Source organism: Phyllostomus hastatus, unplaced genomic scaffold, assembly GCF_019186645.2.
Source record: "Phyllostomus hastatus isolate PE091 unplaced genomic scaffold, TTU_PhHast_1.1 phas_scaffold_78, whole genome shotgun sequence".
Classification (NCBI taxonomy): Eukaryota; Metazoa; Chordata; class Mammalia; order Chiroptera; family Phyllostomidae; genus Phyllostomus; species Phyllostomus hastatus.
Window position 1 is genome coordinate 19,196,447 of NW_025334041.1, and position 21,183 is coordinate 19,217,629.

The 21,183-nt window shown below is 38.2% G+C and overlaps 1 protein-coding gene across 1 annotated transcript in view; it reads right to left on the bottom strand.

The window, feature by feature from the left end:
• AHR (aryl hydrocarbon receptor) overlaps positions 1-21,183 on the bottom strand; it is a 41,525-nt gene that overhangs the window by 5,169 nt on the left and 15,173 nt on the right. The window contains exons 3-10 of the mRNA XM_045827536.1: positions 10,823-10,926; positions 10,403-10,492; positions 8,183-8,306; positions 6,876-7,006; positions 4,998-5,200; positions 4,157-4,266; positions 3,390-3,531; positions 289-1,516 (exon numbers count right to left, since the gene is read on the bottom strand). Coding sequence (XP_045683492.1) covers positions 289-1,516; positions 3,390-3,531; positions 4,157-4,266; positions 4,998-5,200; positions 6,876-7,006; positions 8,183-8,306; positions 10,403-10,492; positions 10,823-10,926 — 2,132 coding nt within the window. The remainder of the gene's footprint in view (positions 1-288; positions 1,517-3,389; positions 3,532-4,156; positions 4,267-4,997; positions 5,201-6,875; positions 7,007-8,182; positions 8,307-10,402; positions 10,493-10,822; positions 10,927-21,183) is intronic.

Sequence of the window (21,183 nt, forward strand, 5' to 3'; positions counted from 1 at the left end):
ACTTGTAACTCATTTCACCTGGTAACTTAAGGCCATATTCACTCACCTTGGCCCTTGATTTCTTTCTCCTTTATAATTCAGGTAAACACAATATACTAGTGTTGGTAACATACTGGAAAGGTACTGGCTTATTAAAAAAATAGTAGTCGCAGACACAATTAGAAATGTTCTCTGATGTAAATGCTATAGGTAAGAGATTAAATCACTCCTGATATCAATGATGTATAACTTGTGTATTTCTAATAAAGAAGAATCATCCAAAAGGGATGATTTAGATAAAACCCTTACCTTGGTTAAAAACTCCTGTGGGCCCGGCACTGCTGCGTTGTACTGCATCTGGGCCATGCAGCACTGCTGAGGTTCCGGCTGACACGGGTACATTGACACAGCCCCGGAATAACATGTCTGCGGAGTAACTAGGCTTGCCTGGGGATGTAGCCCATGCTTTTGGTTTTCTGAAACTTGTAAACATGTGACAAAACCTTCTAAATTAGAAGTAGTAGTAGGGTATGGGGATGGTTCAAAATTCCCCATGGGAAAGTCTAACTGCGTCCCCTGCTGCGGTAACACAGACTGGTTACCGGGAATAAAGTTCTGTGTGTAAGGCATAGTCTCCATCTCGGATTTGTAAGGAAACTCTTGATTGGTCCCAGGTAAGTCTGAAAAGACACCATACTGTTGTTGGTCTTGCTGAGGACAACTAAAAAGCACGGGCTGGTTAGCGCTCCAATCTGGGAACATGCCACCGACTTGCATGTGCTTCATTTTCTGGCACAGCTGCTGCTGCTGCTGCTGCTCCACGGCGGGGTGCCTTGGATGGGGCTGTAGCTGCTGCTGCTCTAACTGCAGATGCTCCTGGACCATGCAGCTCGAGCTCAGAGCTGTGGGTGGTTGCTGCTGGTAGCCTGGACACACGAAGGTAGACTTATCTAAAGAATCTTGGACGAACGTCAGGATTTCATCTGTTATGTCAATGTCTCGAAAGTCATCCTCACCAGAAAAGTCAGTTCTGAAAAATTCCTCATTCTGCTGCATATGTTTAATATCTTCAAAATCAATACCTAGGTGTTTCATAATGCTGTACAAATCACTATTTTTATTGTCTGTCACGAGCCCTACTGGACCTTCAGAGAGTGTCATGTTCACTTCCTGAGGCTGACCAATTTGCTCATGTTTCAGGATACCATTTCCCATTTGTGCAATGCTATCTTGCCAATTACTGCATTTGTCTGTATAGTCATTAAGGATATCTCTGCCCAAAGGTGCGCTACTTGCAGCATGAGAGAGATAGATAGACTTATCTTGTTGCAAAAGGCTAGTCCAGAGGGAATCCTTGTGGGGAGCTGATTCAGTAACAGAATCTTTTCCACTAGCAATATTTCTAGGCCTTTCTGGTGAGGGATCCATCATGGTAGGAAAGGGGTTACTGATTTCATACAACACAGCTTCTCCAGTGGCAAACATGAAAGGCAACTTCATATTGCGTTTTCTTAGATGCTCTGTTCCTTCTTCATCTCTAAAATCACAAAAACATTACTTTGACAAATATTTCTGATGACTGGTGCCATAAAATTGTTTTTTAGACAAATGATTTAGAATTTGTCCAAATACAGTACAATCACTAATTCCACACTCAGGTTATATCCCTACCTAACATAACCCCCCCCCAAAAAAATTCCATGTAAGAATGTAGGACTGTGAGTGGGACAGGCACCTCTATAGCTTCTGGGTTTTGCATTTTATTTAACGATTGACATAATTCACAATCTGAACATTGTATGTGTACACATACACACATATTTAATACAGCATTACAAAACACCAAATATCTAGGAATAAAATTAAAGATGTACAAGACCCATGTGAAAAGCACAATCATCACTGAGATAAAGACATAATACATGACTGTGTACCCCCAAGTACAAGTGCAGAGGTGCATATATTCATTCAGCATGTTCACAGGTTAGAATGTTAAGTATTACAAAGATGTTAATTCCCCCCAAATGAGCTATAGTTTCATTGTAATGCCCTGTATAGATCTGGGATCTCAGGATTACAGTGTGATCTCTTTAGGGCTGTCCAACCTGTGGACTGCATGCAGCCCAGGGTGGCTATGAATGCCGCCCAACACAAAATCCTAAATTCACTTAATAAACATTATGAGATTTTTTTTTGCAATTATGTGTCACAATGTCACAAGACAACTCGTCTTCCAGTATGGCCCAGAGATGCCAAAGGGCTGAACACCCTGATTTTCTGATGGGAACTGACAACTGACTTCTAAAATGTGTACGAAAGTACAAAGGGGTCAAGAAGAGCCACAGCGATCTTGATAGAGAACAACAAAAATCCTAAACAAACAAAAGGGGAGGACACACACTCAGATATCAAGACATGTCATAGAATAATTAAAGCAATGCACTGTTAGTGCAAACAAAGATGACCAGACCAATGGGACCTAATGGAGCCCTGAAACAAAACCACAGACTCACCGTCCAATCAAAAGACAGTGCAGCAGAGAAGAGGTGCCTTTTCAGTAAGTCATCTTTCAATAAATGTTACTGGTCAAATGGATATACACATCCAACTTCTTTTAAGTTGGTAAAATAGCAAACTTCATTATAATCTAAAAATGTAGCCTAATTCATTAGTACACTCACCATGTATGACTTGGGATGTTTATGATTACCCCTGAAAAAATTTGCTACTACATCCTAAAATATAAACATAAAACTAAAACTTTCTGTCACTGTAAGTTATGGCTAGAGGCACTGCTTCCTAAACACTGAAGGGCTTCAGTAAGTACAAGGGGGAAAATTGATCTTGATCCTTGCTCAAGCCCCATACAAAAATCAATTCCCTGGAGAAAATTTACAGTGCAAGTGTTTTAACAAAATATTTATTTCCAGGATAATTAAACTTGTGCTTAGAAAACAAATGCTAATAAGCAAAGCATTGTTATATTCTTATTTTACAGATGGCACTAGCTTTGCATTTACCCTGCATATGTACCCAGGATAAACCCTGAATCATTCCTTCAATCCCTCAGTTGTTCTCCTCCCATGACTCTACACACTAGTTGTTCAGTGCAGTCTGTCAGGTCTGACTTCTCAATGCCCTTCGCTGATGTCTTCTTTCTATACATTTTCCTTTAACTTTTTAATTTTGTATATCTATATTTTTATTGTTGTTTAATTACAGTTGTTCCCATTCTGCCCACCACTTCCCTCTGTTGTCTTTGTTCGAGGGTCCTTTATACATGCACCTTTCGATTTTTATTTGTAGAGTAAGCTCTCTTAGAATTTAAGTTTTCAAGTAAGAGCATTTATAAGCCAAAATGTCATCACCATAAAAAACAATGACAACAGACATTTTAAGTTGGTGCTTACGTCAGCGGCCTCTGGGTCGCAATGATGTAGTCGGGCCTCCCATTTTTGTAAACCAGGCGCGCGTTAGACTGGACCCAAGTCCACCGATTGCCTTTGGTGAGCAGCCTGAACACCACCAAGCCACTCTCCCCGGTCTTAATCACTAAAATAGAATAGAAAAATAAGAAGTCAAACTCGAAGTCAACATATTAAAGAAAATCTCTAAAACAAAACCTCCCTTATCTCCAGATGTATTTCATTTATCACCAAAGATGATAAATGTCTGGACAACTTTTTAAAACTATCAAAATGCATGGAAATAGCTCTTCGGAGCTGTTATCTCACACTAAAGTTACATAAAACGTTAAGGGGAAGACTAAGGAACAGACAATTCTAGTAACACATGAAATTATATAGGGAGTATAGTTTGGGGTGAAAAAGATAAAAATTGTTTTAATTTTAAATAGGGAATGTTTCCCACAGCTTAATATTTTCTATACAATTTTAAAATATAACCTATACTGCCATAAATTTATGAAGGAATAATAACACCATCAAAAAATTCCTGAGCAAAACATGGCATGAAATGATCAGTTTCATCCTAATTGAACTGCTGTATGTGGCCGCTGTAGCGGAGTTAGAACAACTCGGGTTTACCACAGTGGGGTGGCACCAGGTGGAAGATGACGGAAACATCTCCTCAGATACATTACATCATGTTAACACTCTGAAACACGTCCTGCAGCAGCACATGCCCTTTGTCGCGGGCGCATTCCCCCAGAACTTACTCCGGATGTGGTACTCGGCACAGTGAAGCATATCAGCAGCATGAATGAACTGATACCCGGATCCTCTCATGCACAGCTCTGCTTCAGTATAGCCCAAAATAAGTTTTCCTCTGTTTAAAAAAAAAGAAATTAAAATTTAACAAGTGAAGTAACCAACATAAATTCATCAGCTACATGCTATTTTCTGCAATGGGTCTTCCTATTTAGAATTTTATATTGGCAGGTAAAAAAATTAACCAAATCTATATAACTGCTCTCTCTTGCTTATGGCTGCAAATTTCAGTTTTAGACTATTTTCTTCTCCTGAATAAAGACCATGAAGTTAGTATGGCTAAAGATAACTAACAGAATAGATTATGTAAGAACAAAATTTTTAATAAAAATGTAGAATGCTTGTACTCCATTTGTGAGGGGCAGGGTTTTTCAAACCCCTCTGAATTTCCATATTAGAAATTAGAAAAGCAATGATATGCTTTGTTATAACATGAATGCTTAATATATTCCTATATATCTCCTTAATATATCTCCATAATTCTCTGAAAGTTACTAAATTTCTAGGGCTGAAAGTCAAATTTATACAATTTAAAACTCTTTAAAAAACCCAATAATCTTACTAATTAAGCATGTCATCTTTATGATATGGAAATTGGGGCAAGTATTGTGAAAAATTATAATAAGGTGACTTGTGAGCCTGATAATTTTAAAAGGAAGACTATACTGAATAGTATAAAATAACATAGAATATTATAATCTACACTATATATTTTACATGCTAAGAGAATCTTACTACATTGTACAATATATGCATGTGATGAAATAAAACCGCAAAAGTTTTACTTACTTGGCATCAACACCAGTAGGTGTAAAGTCTAGTTTGTGTTTTGTTCTAAAGATGAAGTTTTTGGTTCGGATTTCAAGTATAGACGGTGGCTGGAGTGGAGTAGCTACTGCAAACAGAGCTAACTGAGGGGGAAGGGCTGATCCATCTTTCGCTTTCTTGTTCTGGCCATGAAGATACTTTAACCTCCCTTGGAAATTCATTGCCTTAAAAAATCAGAAACAGTTCATTAAAATTAAGTTGAAAAAATGTTCCTTTTTACAAGGCTCGGTCATGGCCACATCCCAGGTTCCTCAGTGTGAAACTGCTTTCCTTCACTCCTCTCTCCACGGGAAGCCCATTAAAAAGACTCTGAAACAGTGTGAAGACTACTAAAGGGAAAAGCACGCCACTGCTGGTGTTTTAGTGGTCACAACCAGAGTACCTGTGTCATTTTCTTGGTTTCCCAGTGCCCCATCACTGATGCCTGGCACAGCTCAGTGCAAACTGTGCACGCAATACGTATTTCCTGACGGAATGAACAGGGGCAGTCCTCGAGCACCCGTGAATTTTCAATCACACATGAGCTACATTCCACGGCTCATGGTGTATTTCACAGCTCATGGCAATCTTTCATATAAAGATAAAATACAGTTTTCTTAAAACATTAATGTGACTCATCATGAAATCAAAAAGAATGCAGAGCTCTATTAAAGGTAAAGAATAATTTTAGAAGACAGAGGAAACAAAGATAATTTAAGCCTGAGCATGATTAGCTTTGTTGTTTAAAACAGTAATAACCAGGACAAGGGGTAATACTATCAGTATGATTACAGCACAAGAAAGAAAAGACAAGACCCAATTATACTCAGATTCCATCCCAGAAAATACACACTAATACTTTTCTTCAGTACTAACGATCAATCTCAAAGCAATTCCAACTCTGGGTGAGCAAAATTATCTTCACAAATAAACACAAGAACAAAAACCACATTTGCTAATGTTTAAGATTTGGTTATCTGTTTCAAATTCCTGACATTCACAAACATAATATACAACATGCCTTGTGATCTCTTTCCCCTGTGCTGGTGGAGTGTGCAGTCTTTTGGGGGGGATGGTGGGGTACACTCCGGGATTTTGATGAACAGCCTTAAGATGAATGGCTTTTAAGAACAAAGGGCTCAATGATCCTCTCCCCTGGGGATCACAGGATAACAGGCCCCTTTCGGAAAGGCTCTGAGAAGTCCTGCAGTAAGAAAACCCATTCAAATTTGAGAACTGTCTCCCAAACTTATTTGAGCACTTTTTTTTTGGTGGTGGCGGGGGGGCCGAGCAGGGGTGCTATCTTACGGGTACAGACGACAGAGAGGACAGACCATCTGCACCCTCAGTACCCTGCCTAAACTGCTCCAGGGTTATCCTACCCAGGTGTTCAGACCACACAACGGCATCTCCCACCACACACTGATCCTACGACCACAAATGTACAGCCCTTTTCCTACATGGCAGTTACTCTGGCCATGGGGAAAAGGCCAGGGTAATGATGGCTCTCTCTAGCAGGCATTACGTCTGAAGAGCGTAAGCATTCTGTTATTCAAGTCGGGCTACACAGTTCTCTGTCACACGCCTAAGAAGTCCTAACAGTAGGCAACATACAAGGTTCTATGCCACTTCCCTCAATCTTTGGGACCGCAACCCAAAGGACAGGGTTTTGGAAAGGACAGTTAAAGATTTGAAAATCAGAAATAATATTTTAAAAGATACTTTCCTTTATCAAGGTACTTGATGAAGGAGATTTTTAAAACCGAACTCCAATGTAACCAAAGAGTATTGGTTTCATGTCATCTGTTTCAGTTCTCTAAATCGACAGGAAAGGCCGGGGCCCCAGAGCGATCGCCTCACCAGAAAGCCGGAGGAGTTGTCCAGCAGGCACCGCAGGCGGCACGTGAAGCACCTCTCCATGAACGCGGAGTTTTCCGGGGGCAGCTGGTCTGGGTTAAGGCAGCCTGCCAGCTGCGGGAGGCCATTAGCTTCTGTAGAAACAATAGCAACACATATTTACTTTCCATTTTGCTGTAAAATTACCGTATTTTTTGGACCATATGATGCACCTAGGTTTTAGAGGAGGAAAATAGGGAAAAAAAATTCCGAAGCAAAAAATGTGGTAAAGTATTTAATAACATAAATAACATAATATTTCACCAATGTAAATAGAACTCAACAGCAGCATTAACAACCATTATTCCTCCCAAATTTGGGGGGTGCATCTTATAGTCTGAAAAATGCAGTAAGTGTTTGGATAGTTGAAATTTGTGTTAATTTCTAAATTGGAGTCTATAATTCAAGATATAAAAAGATAACCATTTTCAGAAGAGGAGATAAAAAGATAACTATTTTCAGAAGAGGAGGTATGAAAAGAAACTAAGACTCACTGAATATCACTTGAACCTCATAGAACTTTACCTGTTCAGTTTTGTGTTTATTTCTATTGACCTATAAGTGCCAAAATTTCCATTTTGAGTGCCATTGTTTTCTTTTTAACATTTCCACAAACTTCTGAAAACAATGTCTGCATTGAGAAAAGCTTTTTTTTTTAATACTTGTACATGCTACTTTGCCTTTTCATTTTATGCCTTCTGAACCCAGGACAACTGACACACCTCCAGTAGCAACCCTGTACACAGTCCTTCCTGTGGCACAGCGGCACAGTGCGAGTAATCGTATAAAGTGCATCACTGAAAATGGCAACACCTTCCTGCTCAACAGTCATCAATGGTTGCTCCAATATTCCTTAAATTGATTCACTTTTGGTTAATGTCAAATAAAATCATTATAAAATTAAATAAAAAACGAAAATAATAAAATCATTCATTTTTGAAGGAAATAATATTTCCCAGTTCATCAACCTCTTTGTGACCTATGCATTTCTATTATCCCATCTTCACCAAGGAGTTCTGTGCCCATATAGGTTCGCTGCCTCCTTTTGTAAAATTATATTTAAAATACCAAAGCTATCTTTTTAAAAAATTTATTTATTGATTTGAGAGAGAGTGAGAAACACTGCTATGTTGTTCCACTTATTTATGCATTCATTGGTTGATCCTCGTATGTGCCCTGATGGGGGAAGTGAACCCACAACCTCAGTGTATGCTCTAACCAACTGAGCAACCTGGCCAGGGCCCGTAACTGTATTTGATAAACGTTCTTACCATCGACTCTTTGTCCAGAGTCTGTGCACTGTAAAGGGTTTAATGCCCAGTGTAGCTGACGCTGGAACTCAGCTCGGTCTTCAGTGTGAATCAGTTCATACACGCTCTGATGTATGACATCGGACTAAGGAAAAACAAATGCAAGGGGATAAAACAAAAATACTGACTTGAAGTTAAATATTACTTATTAAAGTGATTTCAGAACCCAGCTAGATTAGTTAGTGGTGACGAGTAAACCAAACGGCCCGCAGCGCTCGCCAGTCCCCCCAGAGAGGAGGAACTAGAGGGGCACTAGCACTGCCCTTGGTGGGCCGAAAGTAACTCCATGACTGTTTGCCACATAAGCCACCGCGCCACTCTTTAATTGCAACATATTAAGTTCTGATTATTTTTATCCCATTTTCATTTGTTAAGTATTTCTTTTTTCACAAAACCTTATCTGAACACCCTGCTGACTTCTGTAAACTTAATAGAATTATGTATTTTCTTCACTGTTCTCTAACAGTTTTCTTTAGACTGAATTCCTACAAGCAGACTCAAGAAGAGTCAGGGTTATGCCTTTCACCAGGTTAGAATCCTTCCTCTACCTATTGCTTCTTAGCATTTATTACAGTGCTGAGCCTTTAACCCTTAAATCAGGATTTTTCTAACATTTTTTTTATTGCAACTCACGGTGCTGAATACATTTTTCATCCACAACATGTGTGCATATACACACATGGAGAAATATTTCACAACACACTTTGTGTGATAACATTATGCAATCTATTTTATTCCATTCTAAGGAACTAAAAAGAATGGTTGATACACCATATGATCATCATTACCCATTAAGGAGTGACAACTTGCCCTGAACCACAATCCACGTCAGACACGAATATTTTCTTAAATAACATCTATGCTAATGTGTACCTGTGAGGAAAATATAGATTGGGAAATAGTTGATCTCTGATTTCTTAACTGTTAGGAATCACATTATCAAATAGTAATTAAGAAAACTAGGCAGTTAAGTTTCAAACAGGCCCTTCCATGGACATTAGTGCATTTTCTTTGTAATTTAAAAAGTCTGAAAACAATTCTGGGTCAGCAGAATTATCTTCAAGAACACCTTCATAAACTGGTAGTAGCCAGACTCCACTACTTTAGCTACCTAGAGAAGATCTCCCTACAACTTGGTGTTTCAGCATTAAACTGTCTTTAACACAATTGCCAGAGTTATCACCTGAAACACAGATTGGAACACACACCTTCCCTTAACAAACACCTTTGGTGGTCTGCACTGTGTATGATCGCAGCTTAATCATCAGTCTATATGGCAGTGTAAACAGTGCTTCTCACCACCAGCCTTGATATCACCTGTGAGCTTGTCAGAAATTAAATTTCATGGGCCCTACCTACTGTGATCTACTGAATCAGAATACCAGGTTTTGGGGTCTAAAGATACACAATTTTATCAAGTTATTCAAGTAAGTCTTATGCAGGTGAAAATTTAGGAACTATTGATACATTAAGTAGAGCTACCATTCAGGTGTACTTGCTAACTGTGTGCAAATCACGTCTTATATTCGTTTCTCTCCAATACCAAACACCTTAGCTACCACTCCACCTCTTCACGATGCATTCAATAACACTGAACAAACCAGGCACGTTCACCTCCTTTAAGGACTTCCAGTCTACTGCTTGCAGTCCTTCTGCCTTTTCTTCCCTGTGTCCCCGCATGCCTGGCTACCCATCTGAACCCTACACTTTAAGTTACTTAAATACCATCTCCTTCAGGAAAGCTTCCCTAATCCCTGTAAATCAGAAGTAAAGGTATTGGCCATGGTATTTCGTGTGTACCTTTACAAATCACCTTATTCATTTCATAGTTGCCGTCTATCCGCCAGTATCCATACTAATTGGGTGGCAAATACCCTCTTGCCCGCCCTCATTCACAACCCTGTCTGGTCCCTACCTGAATATTTCTTTTACATGAATGAGCATTCCTCAATAAGTGAAGGAGGAAACACGGTATCCATAAGTCTCACAAATATTTATGGAAATTTTAATGTAGTAAATTAATGGTATAAAAACATGTTGGCTGAAAATACATAATTTTTATTCTATAGCACATATTTTAATTGATATTTTATATATACAAATTACACCCCTAAAGCATAAGACACATAAAAAGAAATTAATTAAAAAAAATTTTTAATGACGTAAGAATGCCACATTTACCTGCTGAAACCCCAGATAATCTTGGATAGTAGAAGAAGCATAGAAGACCACAGCATCTGTAGTGACGACCAACACAAAGCCGTTCAGGGCCTGCAAGAGAAGAAGCTCTAAAATCAGTCATGGGACTAACAATACTGTCACTCATAAACATGTACTTCAACTAAGGCTATCATTTTTACTGCTAACACAACCTCCTTTTAAATGGCTGAAACGACATAGCACACACACACACAGGCACACTGCACCAACGCCGAGTGCAGCCTCACACGCGAGTGCTGCCCGATGACGGCGGTGTGCGTGTGCGATGCTGCGTGACTTCCCACTCCAGATACATGGGAAAATAATTCAACGACTGATGGGTGAGTTCTCCATTTACAAGTGTTTCCCTAATGACAAGGAACTGTATGTCCTAACATTTACCTGTAATAAAAATTCTCCTTCATGAAAGTTCAGGCCGCCCCCAAATTTCGTTCCACCGTTATCCTGAACTCCACTTCTGCTGGCTGGGGAGGATTTTAATGCAACTGTGGAAAAAGGGAAAAACAATGACAGGGTAAGTAGTTTTAAAAACACGGGGTTTCCAAAGGCTATGACGGAAAACCTCTATATACCAGACAGAGAAACCGTAAGAAATACTGTAATGACAGTAAGTAATCTTTTGCCAATGGGTGATTTTGAACTCAAGATGACATATTCCTAAAAATAATTTTTGATGAGTTCTCTATATTATTTTTGTCATATAACTTGACTGCATGGTGCTGCTATGAATACTCCTCCCATTCCTATCTACTTATGAGAGTAAGGTTCATCAGAACATTACCAATAAAAATGATTTTAATTATCTCTATGTACTTATCTAAACATCAATGAACTAGTGGTGGTAAGGGGAAAGAATCAACCATACACCTGATTAAGAAATAGATTTCTATTATGTTTAGAATAGTCTTGTCTAATTTTAGGGTAAAAAAATAGTATTATTATTAGGTGCAAGTTAAATCTATAAATTAAGTCATTATGAATTATCATGTTTATGATGTTGTACCATTCTATCCAAGAACATTTGTGTTTTCCATTTGCTCAAGTCTACATTTTTTGTCCCACTAGAATGTGTTGAGGTTTTCCACAAAAAGGATTCACACATTAATTTTTTATGGTTAACCCTAAGTATCAGGCATCTTATGAAGTGACTTCTCCTTCATTATTATCTTCTGTTCGTGGATGATACATATGAAAGAAATGCTGATAGCATGGTGAAATGCTTTATTCTTACAAGTGGCATATCGTAATGCTCTCTCTCCTCTTCTCTCTTCCCATCTCCTTCTCTTTGTGTATGTCTATTTGTAGTCTGGGGGGCAACATGGCTGAACAGAAGTAACTACCATTTACTTACTTAGAATGTTTCCAAGCACTCTCAAATATTATCTTATTTTAAAGCTTGTGATAAAGCATGTGAGTGTTGGTATCTCACAGCATTAAGTTCAAGTCTTAGCTTGGCCACTTAATATGCTAACTCTTACAGCCTGTCTCCTAATAGGGGAAGTGGTAATTGAAAAAACAAACAAACAAAAACCATCCTGCATTTTAGCCAGGTGGCTCAATTGGTTGGAGTGTTTCCTATAGACCAAAAGGTTGCAGGTTTGATTCCTGGTCAGGGCACATACCTGGGTTGCGGGTTCAACCCCTAGTGAGGGCGCATATAGGAGATAACTGATCAATGTTTCCGTCTCTCTCTTCCTCCCCTCTCCCTCACCTCCTTCTCCCTCTCCCCCTTCCTCTTTCTCTAAAATCAAAACATATCCTTGGGTGAGGATTTTTTAAAAAGTACCCATCCTGAAGGATTGTAAAGAATAATGGAAATATATGTGAAGTTCCTGGAATATAGCAGCTCAACCATTCAATAAATAGAAGCTTCAATGATTACTATATTCCCTAGAGCTTATAGGCTGATTATAAAGTATAACCTTTTAAATATAGCCATAATATCTCCTTCCCATTTTTCTGTTCTCTAAAAGTGGTGATATTTAAATCAGAGAAACCATTAAATAAATCTAACTTTGACATTACTTTTAAGACTTATTTCATTAGAGTTTTATTTGAGAAAGAGGATGAGGCTTGGTGAAAAACTGGAGAGTTACTAACAGCAGACTTCCTCTGGGTCTGAGCAAAGCATCACATGTACAACCTTTTCTTGTCTGAAATGTGCATTCTGGTAAATTATCAAGTGCACGTGTCACACTGGAAACTTATGCCAAGTTATCACCTTTGCAGAACTTGAAACATATCTCTTTAAAAGAGGCCAAAAGTTTGGCCTCTGAATATAACAATTCCAAAAGGCCAGAGAACAGATTTCCTTGGGCCAAAAAAAAAAAAATTGCTTGAGGTGAATTAATTGATCTAACAGTTAAGACCAAAGGAAATGCTTAATCTTTTCTCGTTGAAAGCCAGAAGAGAGAAAAGCCTTTTTCTTTCTGTTCTCTAAGTTCGTTGTTGCTTTCTAATGGCCAAATTTGCTTGAATGCACTAAAATCTCACAGTGTCAAGAGTTACCAACAGTCCACTACTTTTCCAAAATCTCCAGTCTGCATTGCAGCACAATTTAAGAGTTATGCCAAATATCAGAAAGACTTGCCATTAAATTAACAAAACCAAAACCGCTACATTATAAAACCAGCAAAGTAACCTTAAAAAAATGGATATTAACAGTGTCAAACTGAAACTGTCTAAATTATCTTATTAGGAATCTTTTAAACTTAATTTTAATCAATGGAACTGATGCCAGATATTGGGCCACTGAGGAGATGAATAAGACATAAAAGAGACCATTCATCTCAAGAGTAATTTACAATTTGTTTCTGGCCTTATACTGGGGATATTAGCCAATTTAATTAGACATCAGACAGACTGCCTTTAAGTAGCGAATCTAAGCTATGGAAATAAAGAACTAGAAAAGAACATCAAAAATATTAAGTACCAGAATTATATTTAATTAAAATATTAGAGGAACTTCAAAGAAAGAAAAAATAAAAACTGTTTCTAAACAACAGTGCCTACAATTTCTAAATATTGGAAGGATAATATTTAATATGCACAACTACTACTTAAGTAGAGAAAGTGGCAAGTGAGGAAGGATCACTGGAGGATTCCAAATATTTCTGTTGTTCTCATGCTTAACGTTAATAAGCAGTAAAGGATTTGAGTAAATATTGTGCAAAGATGAGTCCAGGAAGGGCAAACTCCCTTCCCATTCCCATCTAAAAAAACACTAATGTAACTTTTTAGGAAACTTATTTCATGTCCTGGCGTCTCAACCCAAACTATGTACTTTATGCTCTCCATGAAGTTTGACCTTTCCTGATATACCGATGATCTCTCCCTTCTTAAAATTTTTAGGGGCTATGTTAACTCTACTCTCTTTCACACATCCATGTCTTCATTGGTTAGAAAGCAATGGAAGAGTGAGAAAGTGACCTAGGGTGCCGGCACCAGTGCCCCTTCCTAGCGTCTGAGTGGCCTTCAGTCATTTCCTCAGGAGTAATATGTTACCTACTGAGCATGTGTTGTAGGCCAAGCGGTTTCCAAGTATTATCTTATTTAATCTTCATGACAGTCCTGTGAGAAACTAGACATTCTTGACCTTTCAATGTATTAGGAAACTGAGACTTAGGGAGGTTAAGAAGCTTTCCCAAGGTCACAGAGCTTTAAGTGGCAGAGCCTAGATTAAAAACCCGGGTTGCCTGGACCTCAGCGTGTGTGCTATTATTAACCACCTACCAGACTGTCGCTCCCCCCATGCTAACTACCTTTGACCTTTGGGTTCTTTCTCTTTAAATGAGGACAGTGACACCTCTGGAGACAAATTCCTGTGAGGACTAAAATAACATGATGTAGAGTACCTGAGTAATAATACCGGAATCTCTTACTGACAGTCGAGGAGATAAACTCAGCGCTGCATGTGCTGAGCAGTGCTGCATGCTGAGTTTACATACCTTCAACCCATGAAGGGTGGCTGACACCAAGGGCACAACAGGAATAACTGAGTCTTCTCCCCTCGCTGAACACACCGCATCAATGAGCACCCAACAGGACTGCTGGGACACCTGCAATACGTCTACAGCAAAGACCTGAGGGTACTTGACGGCCGTACATTGTTATGAAAATTATATGCCTACTCAGATGCACAGGACACTTGTAACATTGCACCACTAGAGTTAAATATATGACAGTGCACAGATACAAAATGTGAACTCTGGAAAGAAGTCGCCAGCTGATCCTGCTCCTGGGGAGCATGACATGTCCTGAACATTTGTAAAACCCCTTCTGTGGGAACACCACACCTTCCAGAGTGTAAAGATGGGACACTGAACGTTCAGTGGAATATTCGGGTAATAAACTATCAACATATTTTAGCTATTTCTTCACTGAGAAATTGATGAAGCAATGACACAAGTAAAAATTTAATTGGTGATGGGCTTTCAGTGTAAATGCATTACAGCATTACAAAACCGTCTCATTCCCACATGCATTTAACTGTATCTGTATTTCCTGACATGGGAGTTCCTTCCTTATACATCGATAGGTCAGATGTCCACTGCTCCCTACAAGCCAAATATTTCCTCTTCAAAAAAAAAATGCTCTGAATTGTAAGAGACAGAAGTTCATGAGGAAGAAATATTGGCATGTGGTAAGCTGTATTTTGTTGCTATATAGTTTGCATTTAAACAGAATGATAACATGATACATGTCTTGCTAGGGAAAAGCATAAGCCTTTTAAATCTCTGTTGATATAAATCAATTCATTTTTTTAAAAAACGCTTGTTTTTAATACTTCTGCAAGGAAATTTCATTCCCACACTGACATAAGCATAGAAGAGAGCAAAGCTAGCCCTGGCTGGTGTGGCTCAGTGAGTGCCAGCCTGCGAACCAAAGGGTTGCTGGTTGGATTCCCAGTCGGGTTGTGGGTCAGGTCCCCAGTTGTGCGGGAGGGCACACAAAAGGCAACCACCCACTGATGTTTGTCTCCCTCCCTTCCCCTCTGTAAAAATAAATCTTTTTAAAAAAAAGGAGAGAGCAAAGCTATCATAAAATTCAACCAACTACATAAACATCTATAAATTAGATAGGGTTAAGTTACGCAGTATTTGTTAACCACAAGGAATACATTTTTACTTTAATCTGGTATAGATGAGTATTTCTAAGTAATTTCCAAAATAATACATTAAGTGTACCTAAAGAGAGTTTCTTCTATATACCTTGGGGTAAAAGATAGATATTTCCTTTCAATACAGGAAGTATTCTTTCACAAATGAAGTATTTTTTTTTTGAGGGAAAGAAGAAACAAACAAACTAAAGAAGCCTCCTATTCTAAGTTTCTAGGAGATAAAGATTAGGTCTACACAGTTCAGTACTTTCTGATGATATTGACAAGATTATAAATTTCTAGGCAAAAAAAATCACTAAGGCAAAAAATAAAGTAAAATCAGGTTTTTTAAATGTGAATGTAAATTTGTATCTTTGAGTGAATGTGGGTTGCATAACTGGTGGTTACTGTCTATCTTAGAAAATCTAAAAAAAAAAAAAATCATCCTGAAGCTGAAAAAATCCTTAAATTTAGACCTACTCCTATTCTTAATTAAATGGAAACTGACTTCCAGAAATGCTATGTAACATTTTTTCCAGTTTGACACTCAGTTATATGTGATTCTACTGTAACTATATGTTAGTTTCTGGAGTAATGAAACCAACAGGAGCAGTTAACTTATGTTTTCAGTGGGGAATGAGCTGCGTTTAGCATTCCACAATTACAAGAGTGGAATGCAAATTGCATTCTAAGTAGCAGAACTGAATCAGCTGGAGCAGTGATTCTCCAGCTTTTCCAGGTGTGGGAACCACCTGGAAGGCTGTGGAAACCCAGCGCTGAACCCCCCTCTCCGGAACTTCCCGATTCCGTGGGTCAAGGAGAGGGCCCACAGTTTGCATTACTGACAAGTTCCCATGTGATACCGAGGGCCAGGCGACACATTTGAAGAACTAGTGACTTAAAACATCAGGATTTAGAAGTAACTTACAAATGTTCTGGATCTCATTCCCTTGTATTTTCTAAAAGGACCACTCCTTGCAGAGAGAGTGCGCTTATTCCTATGAATGGCCTCAGGAAGTAACCCTAACTCCAACTCTGTATTGATGAACATGGAAGCACACCATGTAAGGCTGACACACTGGGCAGCAACAGAAACCTCTACAGGCACACACGGCCAGCCAGAAGCAGGCACCCTGCACCCACAGTTCATATCCTGACCAATGCAAAGTACGCACTTCTCCCCGAGTGTCTAGAGTTGAGTGTGTGCCACTTCTAAAAAGGATATGGGGAGATAAATCAGTACATATATCAAAAGGCTGAAACAAGTTTATTAGCAAATTATTACCGTTATATCAAAATACAAAATTAATTCAATGAAGGGATTCTCAGATTGGATTAGCACCAGGTCCACAGAGGCCTCCATGCATATTCAACAACACAGTTCACCATTAAATAAAGTAAAATATCAGTGTCCTGCAAGCAATCATTACCGCTTATACAACAACTTAAACTGTAAACTTTCCCTCACAAATCTCTTCTTTTTAGGACAAATCCACCACACCAACTTGAAACGTCAGGCAAGCAAGCATTCCTACTGTCCATGCTGAGAGGATGACGAAGACAGCGTGGACCAGCGAGGTTAAAGGTCTTCTCTAAGGCTACGAGGTTAGTTAGTTGAACTTGCCTCTGTGCCCCCAGTGCTTTGGTTATAGGACACACGCTCCACCTGCCGACCCAGCCCCACCATGCTGCTATGAAGAGAGGGAATGCTGTCTCCTTAACACACAGACTAGATACCTGACGCTCAACAATGTCAAGAATCCAGTGGACACTAAAATATCCTGTAAAACTGACCATAAAAGACACCCCCACATCACGTGGGCAAATTTAAAGCTAGAAGAAACTGAATGAATACAGATAATTTTAGGTTAAGTAATCCAATTTGACTGCTTATCTCCCTCTTAACCACCCAGTGTTGATACCTGAATGGTTTTATGGCTACCAGACAACCAAGAACCTCTAGTGGTATTTTTCTTTATGGACTTCAATTTCATTTTTGTTCACACTCTCATACGGAATTTTCTCTTTGGCCCTCTAAGAACTGGAAACACCAAATGAAGGCATCTTTCAGTGTACTCATTTATCACCTTACCATGGTTTCGCATTCCACACATACAAATTTGCTTCCTTCCACCTTTGCCCATCCTTAAAACATCTCATCTTCAGTATTTTTCCACTTATTCTCTGTATTTTTCACTAAAAATCTGATTGGCTTCCATGGTTTCAAATATTATTCCAACTATATAATAATGACTCTAAAATGTAAATCTCAGCTATGACGAAATACATGAATCTGAGCTACTGATTAAAACTGCTTAATCAAAAAGTCAAAAGGCTGTAAGTGCAGGATTTAAAAATAACACATAAAATGATTGGTAAATAATGGTTGATCATAATGTGCTTCATTACAGACGTTAAAGGGATTAACTTCATATTATGTGAACACAGTTTCTAAAATACTATAACAAGAAGATATAATTTTCCACTAACCAGGTCCCAAAGCATTACAAGAAATCAAATGATTTAGCAAATAAAAAGAAAAAGGACTCATGGACACATACGACACTGTGGTGACTTGGTGGGAGGGAGTGAGCACAGGTGGAAGAGAGTGTAAGTGGGATGAATGGCAATGAAAAAATTCAACAAAAGAGAAAATACTAAAAAAATCAAATAACTTAATTATAGGCATTTAAAACCTGTATTTGGGAAAAACATAAAAAGGAAAAAAATTGCTGAAAGTTGGCCAGCTTTAATATTACCCTGCCCCTCAAAAAAGCTGAAGGGTAAATTTATGACCTACTGAACCTGTTCACGGTGAAGCAATTAAGGAATTAAGGATCCTAGAGTCATGTAACACTTGGTAACGATCAAAGAGAAGACCCGTTAAAGTAGTAAATTTAAAAGACGGGAAAAAGCAAAACATACAATAAAGGATGTAATGAGTCTGAATTACTGTTTGAATCTTTGATATGTATTTGTCATTGTTTTTTTTTTGAAAACTTGTCAAGGCAAACAAAAACACTCAGAGATGAAAGTGTCCTATAAGAATCATAAAATATTAAATTTATTCATAGTCTAATGAATCTCACACTGTAAGTTAGAATATGATCAAAAATATTTAAATGCCTAATCCATAGAGGTCATATTATTAAATATAAGAGCCAAGATTTAAATACCACTTCAACCTGACTCAGTAAGAATACTATTCTTTTTATTCATCCACATTTCAATTTGCATGGATTGGATTACATAAAGTTCATAAACTAAACTTCAAAAGACTCTAAATATTATAATTTTTAGTTATGGAAGGTGTCACAAATTTTACCGTTTTTCGTGCTTTAGAACGTGACTTCTAGGGAAAAAATACAGAGCTGAATTACCATCTAAGATGGATAATACCATGGGTAAATGAAACTGACTACTACTTGACGATTTCAAATTTGCAGATCTTTTAGTCAAACAAACAAACTGGACACTTCTACAATTAGGAGAATAAGAAACACAAACTTGTGGCTATAAAATAAATGTTATGGAGATGTAATGTACAGCACAGGGAATATAGTCAATAATATGGCAATAACTGTACAGTGATAGACACAAACCCATTAAACTTTATAAATATCAACCCTTAAAAAGGCTTTGTACTTCATTCATTTTTACTGCTGTTCAAGCTCATTCTTGGCGTTTATACATACATACATATTTGTTTTTTCAAGATAATGCTCTTGTTACACAGATACCAGAACAGGACTGAAATCCAGAGAAACACACAAGCTAAAAATGAACAATAGCTCTCTTTACAAAACCCAATGAACTGGAAATGAACTGATAAAGTATCTACCAAAGGAAGACTAAGAAGTGAGCACGTATAATGTTTAATTTAAAATAAAAGTTAACAGTGCTTGAACAATAAATAAGTAAATAAATAATTAAAATGGGGAATGACAGAATTCAGGTGTTAAAAAGTTTAGCCTTGATTGATAGGCCTGGGGGACTAACGCAGGTGGAAGCTGTTATTGTAAAACTGTGAAGCTTCTGAATAAAGACTCCCTTTATCACTAAACCTTTGCCTCTGGAAAAAATTATTGAAAATGAAATAAAATAAAAGTCAACAGAGACCCACCATAAGCAGTGAGAGGGAATGTCAGATCACTGTGCATTGCTGCCAGCTCCTGCCACCCTCCACTCACACAGCATTTTAGACTTCCTGGAAATTTAAAACATTCCTGCAGGCAATTAACACTACACTTCATAAACTGGCGATCATTTTAAGCATGGATAATGATTGAAGACAGATTTTTCCCTATATTACCTAGTTTTTAAAATAACCAGAAGGACCCCCAAACTTACTTTTGTCAGGCTTAATGTAACTTACACAACACAAAAACATCTTTTTGTTTCTTAGGGAAGGGAAAACATTCCACAAAGTAAATTTATGCATCTCGATATTTTCAAAACAGTCTCCATGACTCAGCATGGAGCATGTAAAAGATTTCACAGTTTCTAATTATATTTTAAATGATGCAATACTTACTCTGAATATTTTACTGAATTATCGCATACTACATGCCACTGACCTCTATTACTGTCTCACAGAAGAACATTTTTCTGCCTTTTTACCTCATTAGACACTTGGGTCTTGACAGAGAACATGGATTAGTCATTCCCAGTTTTTTAACTCTGGGGTTGCTGTCAAAAAGGGAAATCATTTAAACACAATCCTTATATGATGATCAGTATTTTAAATGGTGGTAATGAAACCTAATTCAAAGTTTTACATGCTGACATTACTCTAACTCAGAATAAAACATCACCAAGCCCACTGAGACTGGTCAACAAGCCTCACAACCTCCGTTTGACCCTGGCACGAAGAGACACAAGCCAGGAAGAAACCATCCTCCCCTTTAGGATTAACCAATTTCAAAGGCTGGGTTGTACCCATGCAAATCTTAGACCCTCCTGATAAACTTTTAACTCATCACAATCTCTTAAATTATTTAAATTTAGCAAATGTTTTCCATCTCAGAAGTAACATGGTATTTGAGTTTGATACTCATTTTGAGATTTGTTTCTTCCTTTCATGTTCCATTTTTTTCTTTTTAAATTAAGAAAAAAAGTGACATCTCAACATTCTGAGATGTGGTGAAAAGGTCTGAACAGAGTGGCCAGGACCTGAGGACCTCTTCCAGTCTGCGCTTCCAGGACCTTCCGTGCACACTGACTGTCACCTCAGGGCTCCGCCTGACCACGCAGCTGTCCCCAGGCTCCCTGCTAGTGTGATTTAATCTGTCTTGAGAGGTGAAACGTTGCACTTGACCCTGTTTAATTGCCGGCATCAGAAAACAGCAATTTTGGATTTCCGTTCTTTGCTAACAACAAAAAAGGTTCTCCAGAAACACGTCTAAGACACAATGATTTGGACAAGAAAATAATTAAAAGGAGTCTTTAAAAAATAAGCAGCAGGGGAGAATAGCAGGCAACAAAGACGAACAGTGCTGCTGAGGGAACTGAATGGAACTTAAGCAGATTCTGCTATTTTAGCTAATCTGTTATTTCTGTTATTAACACATCATTAATCCTCAAGCATATCTAAATGTGTCCACTGTGCAGAAATAAACAATACACTGCCACCTTATTCTGGAAT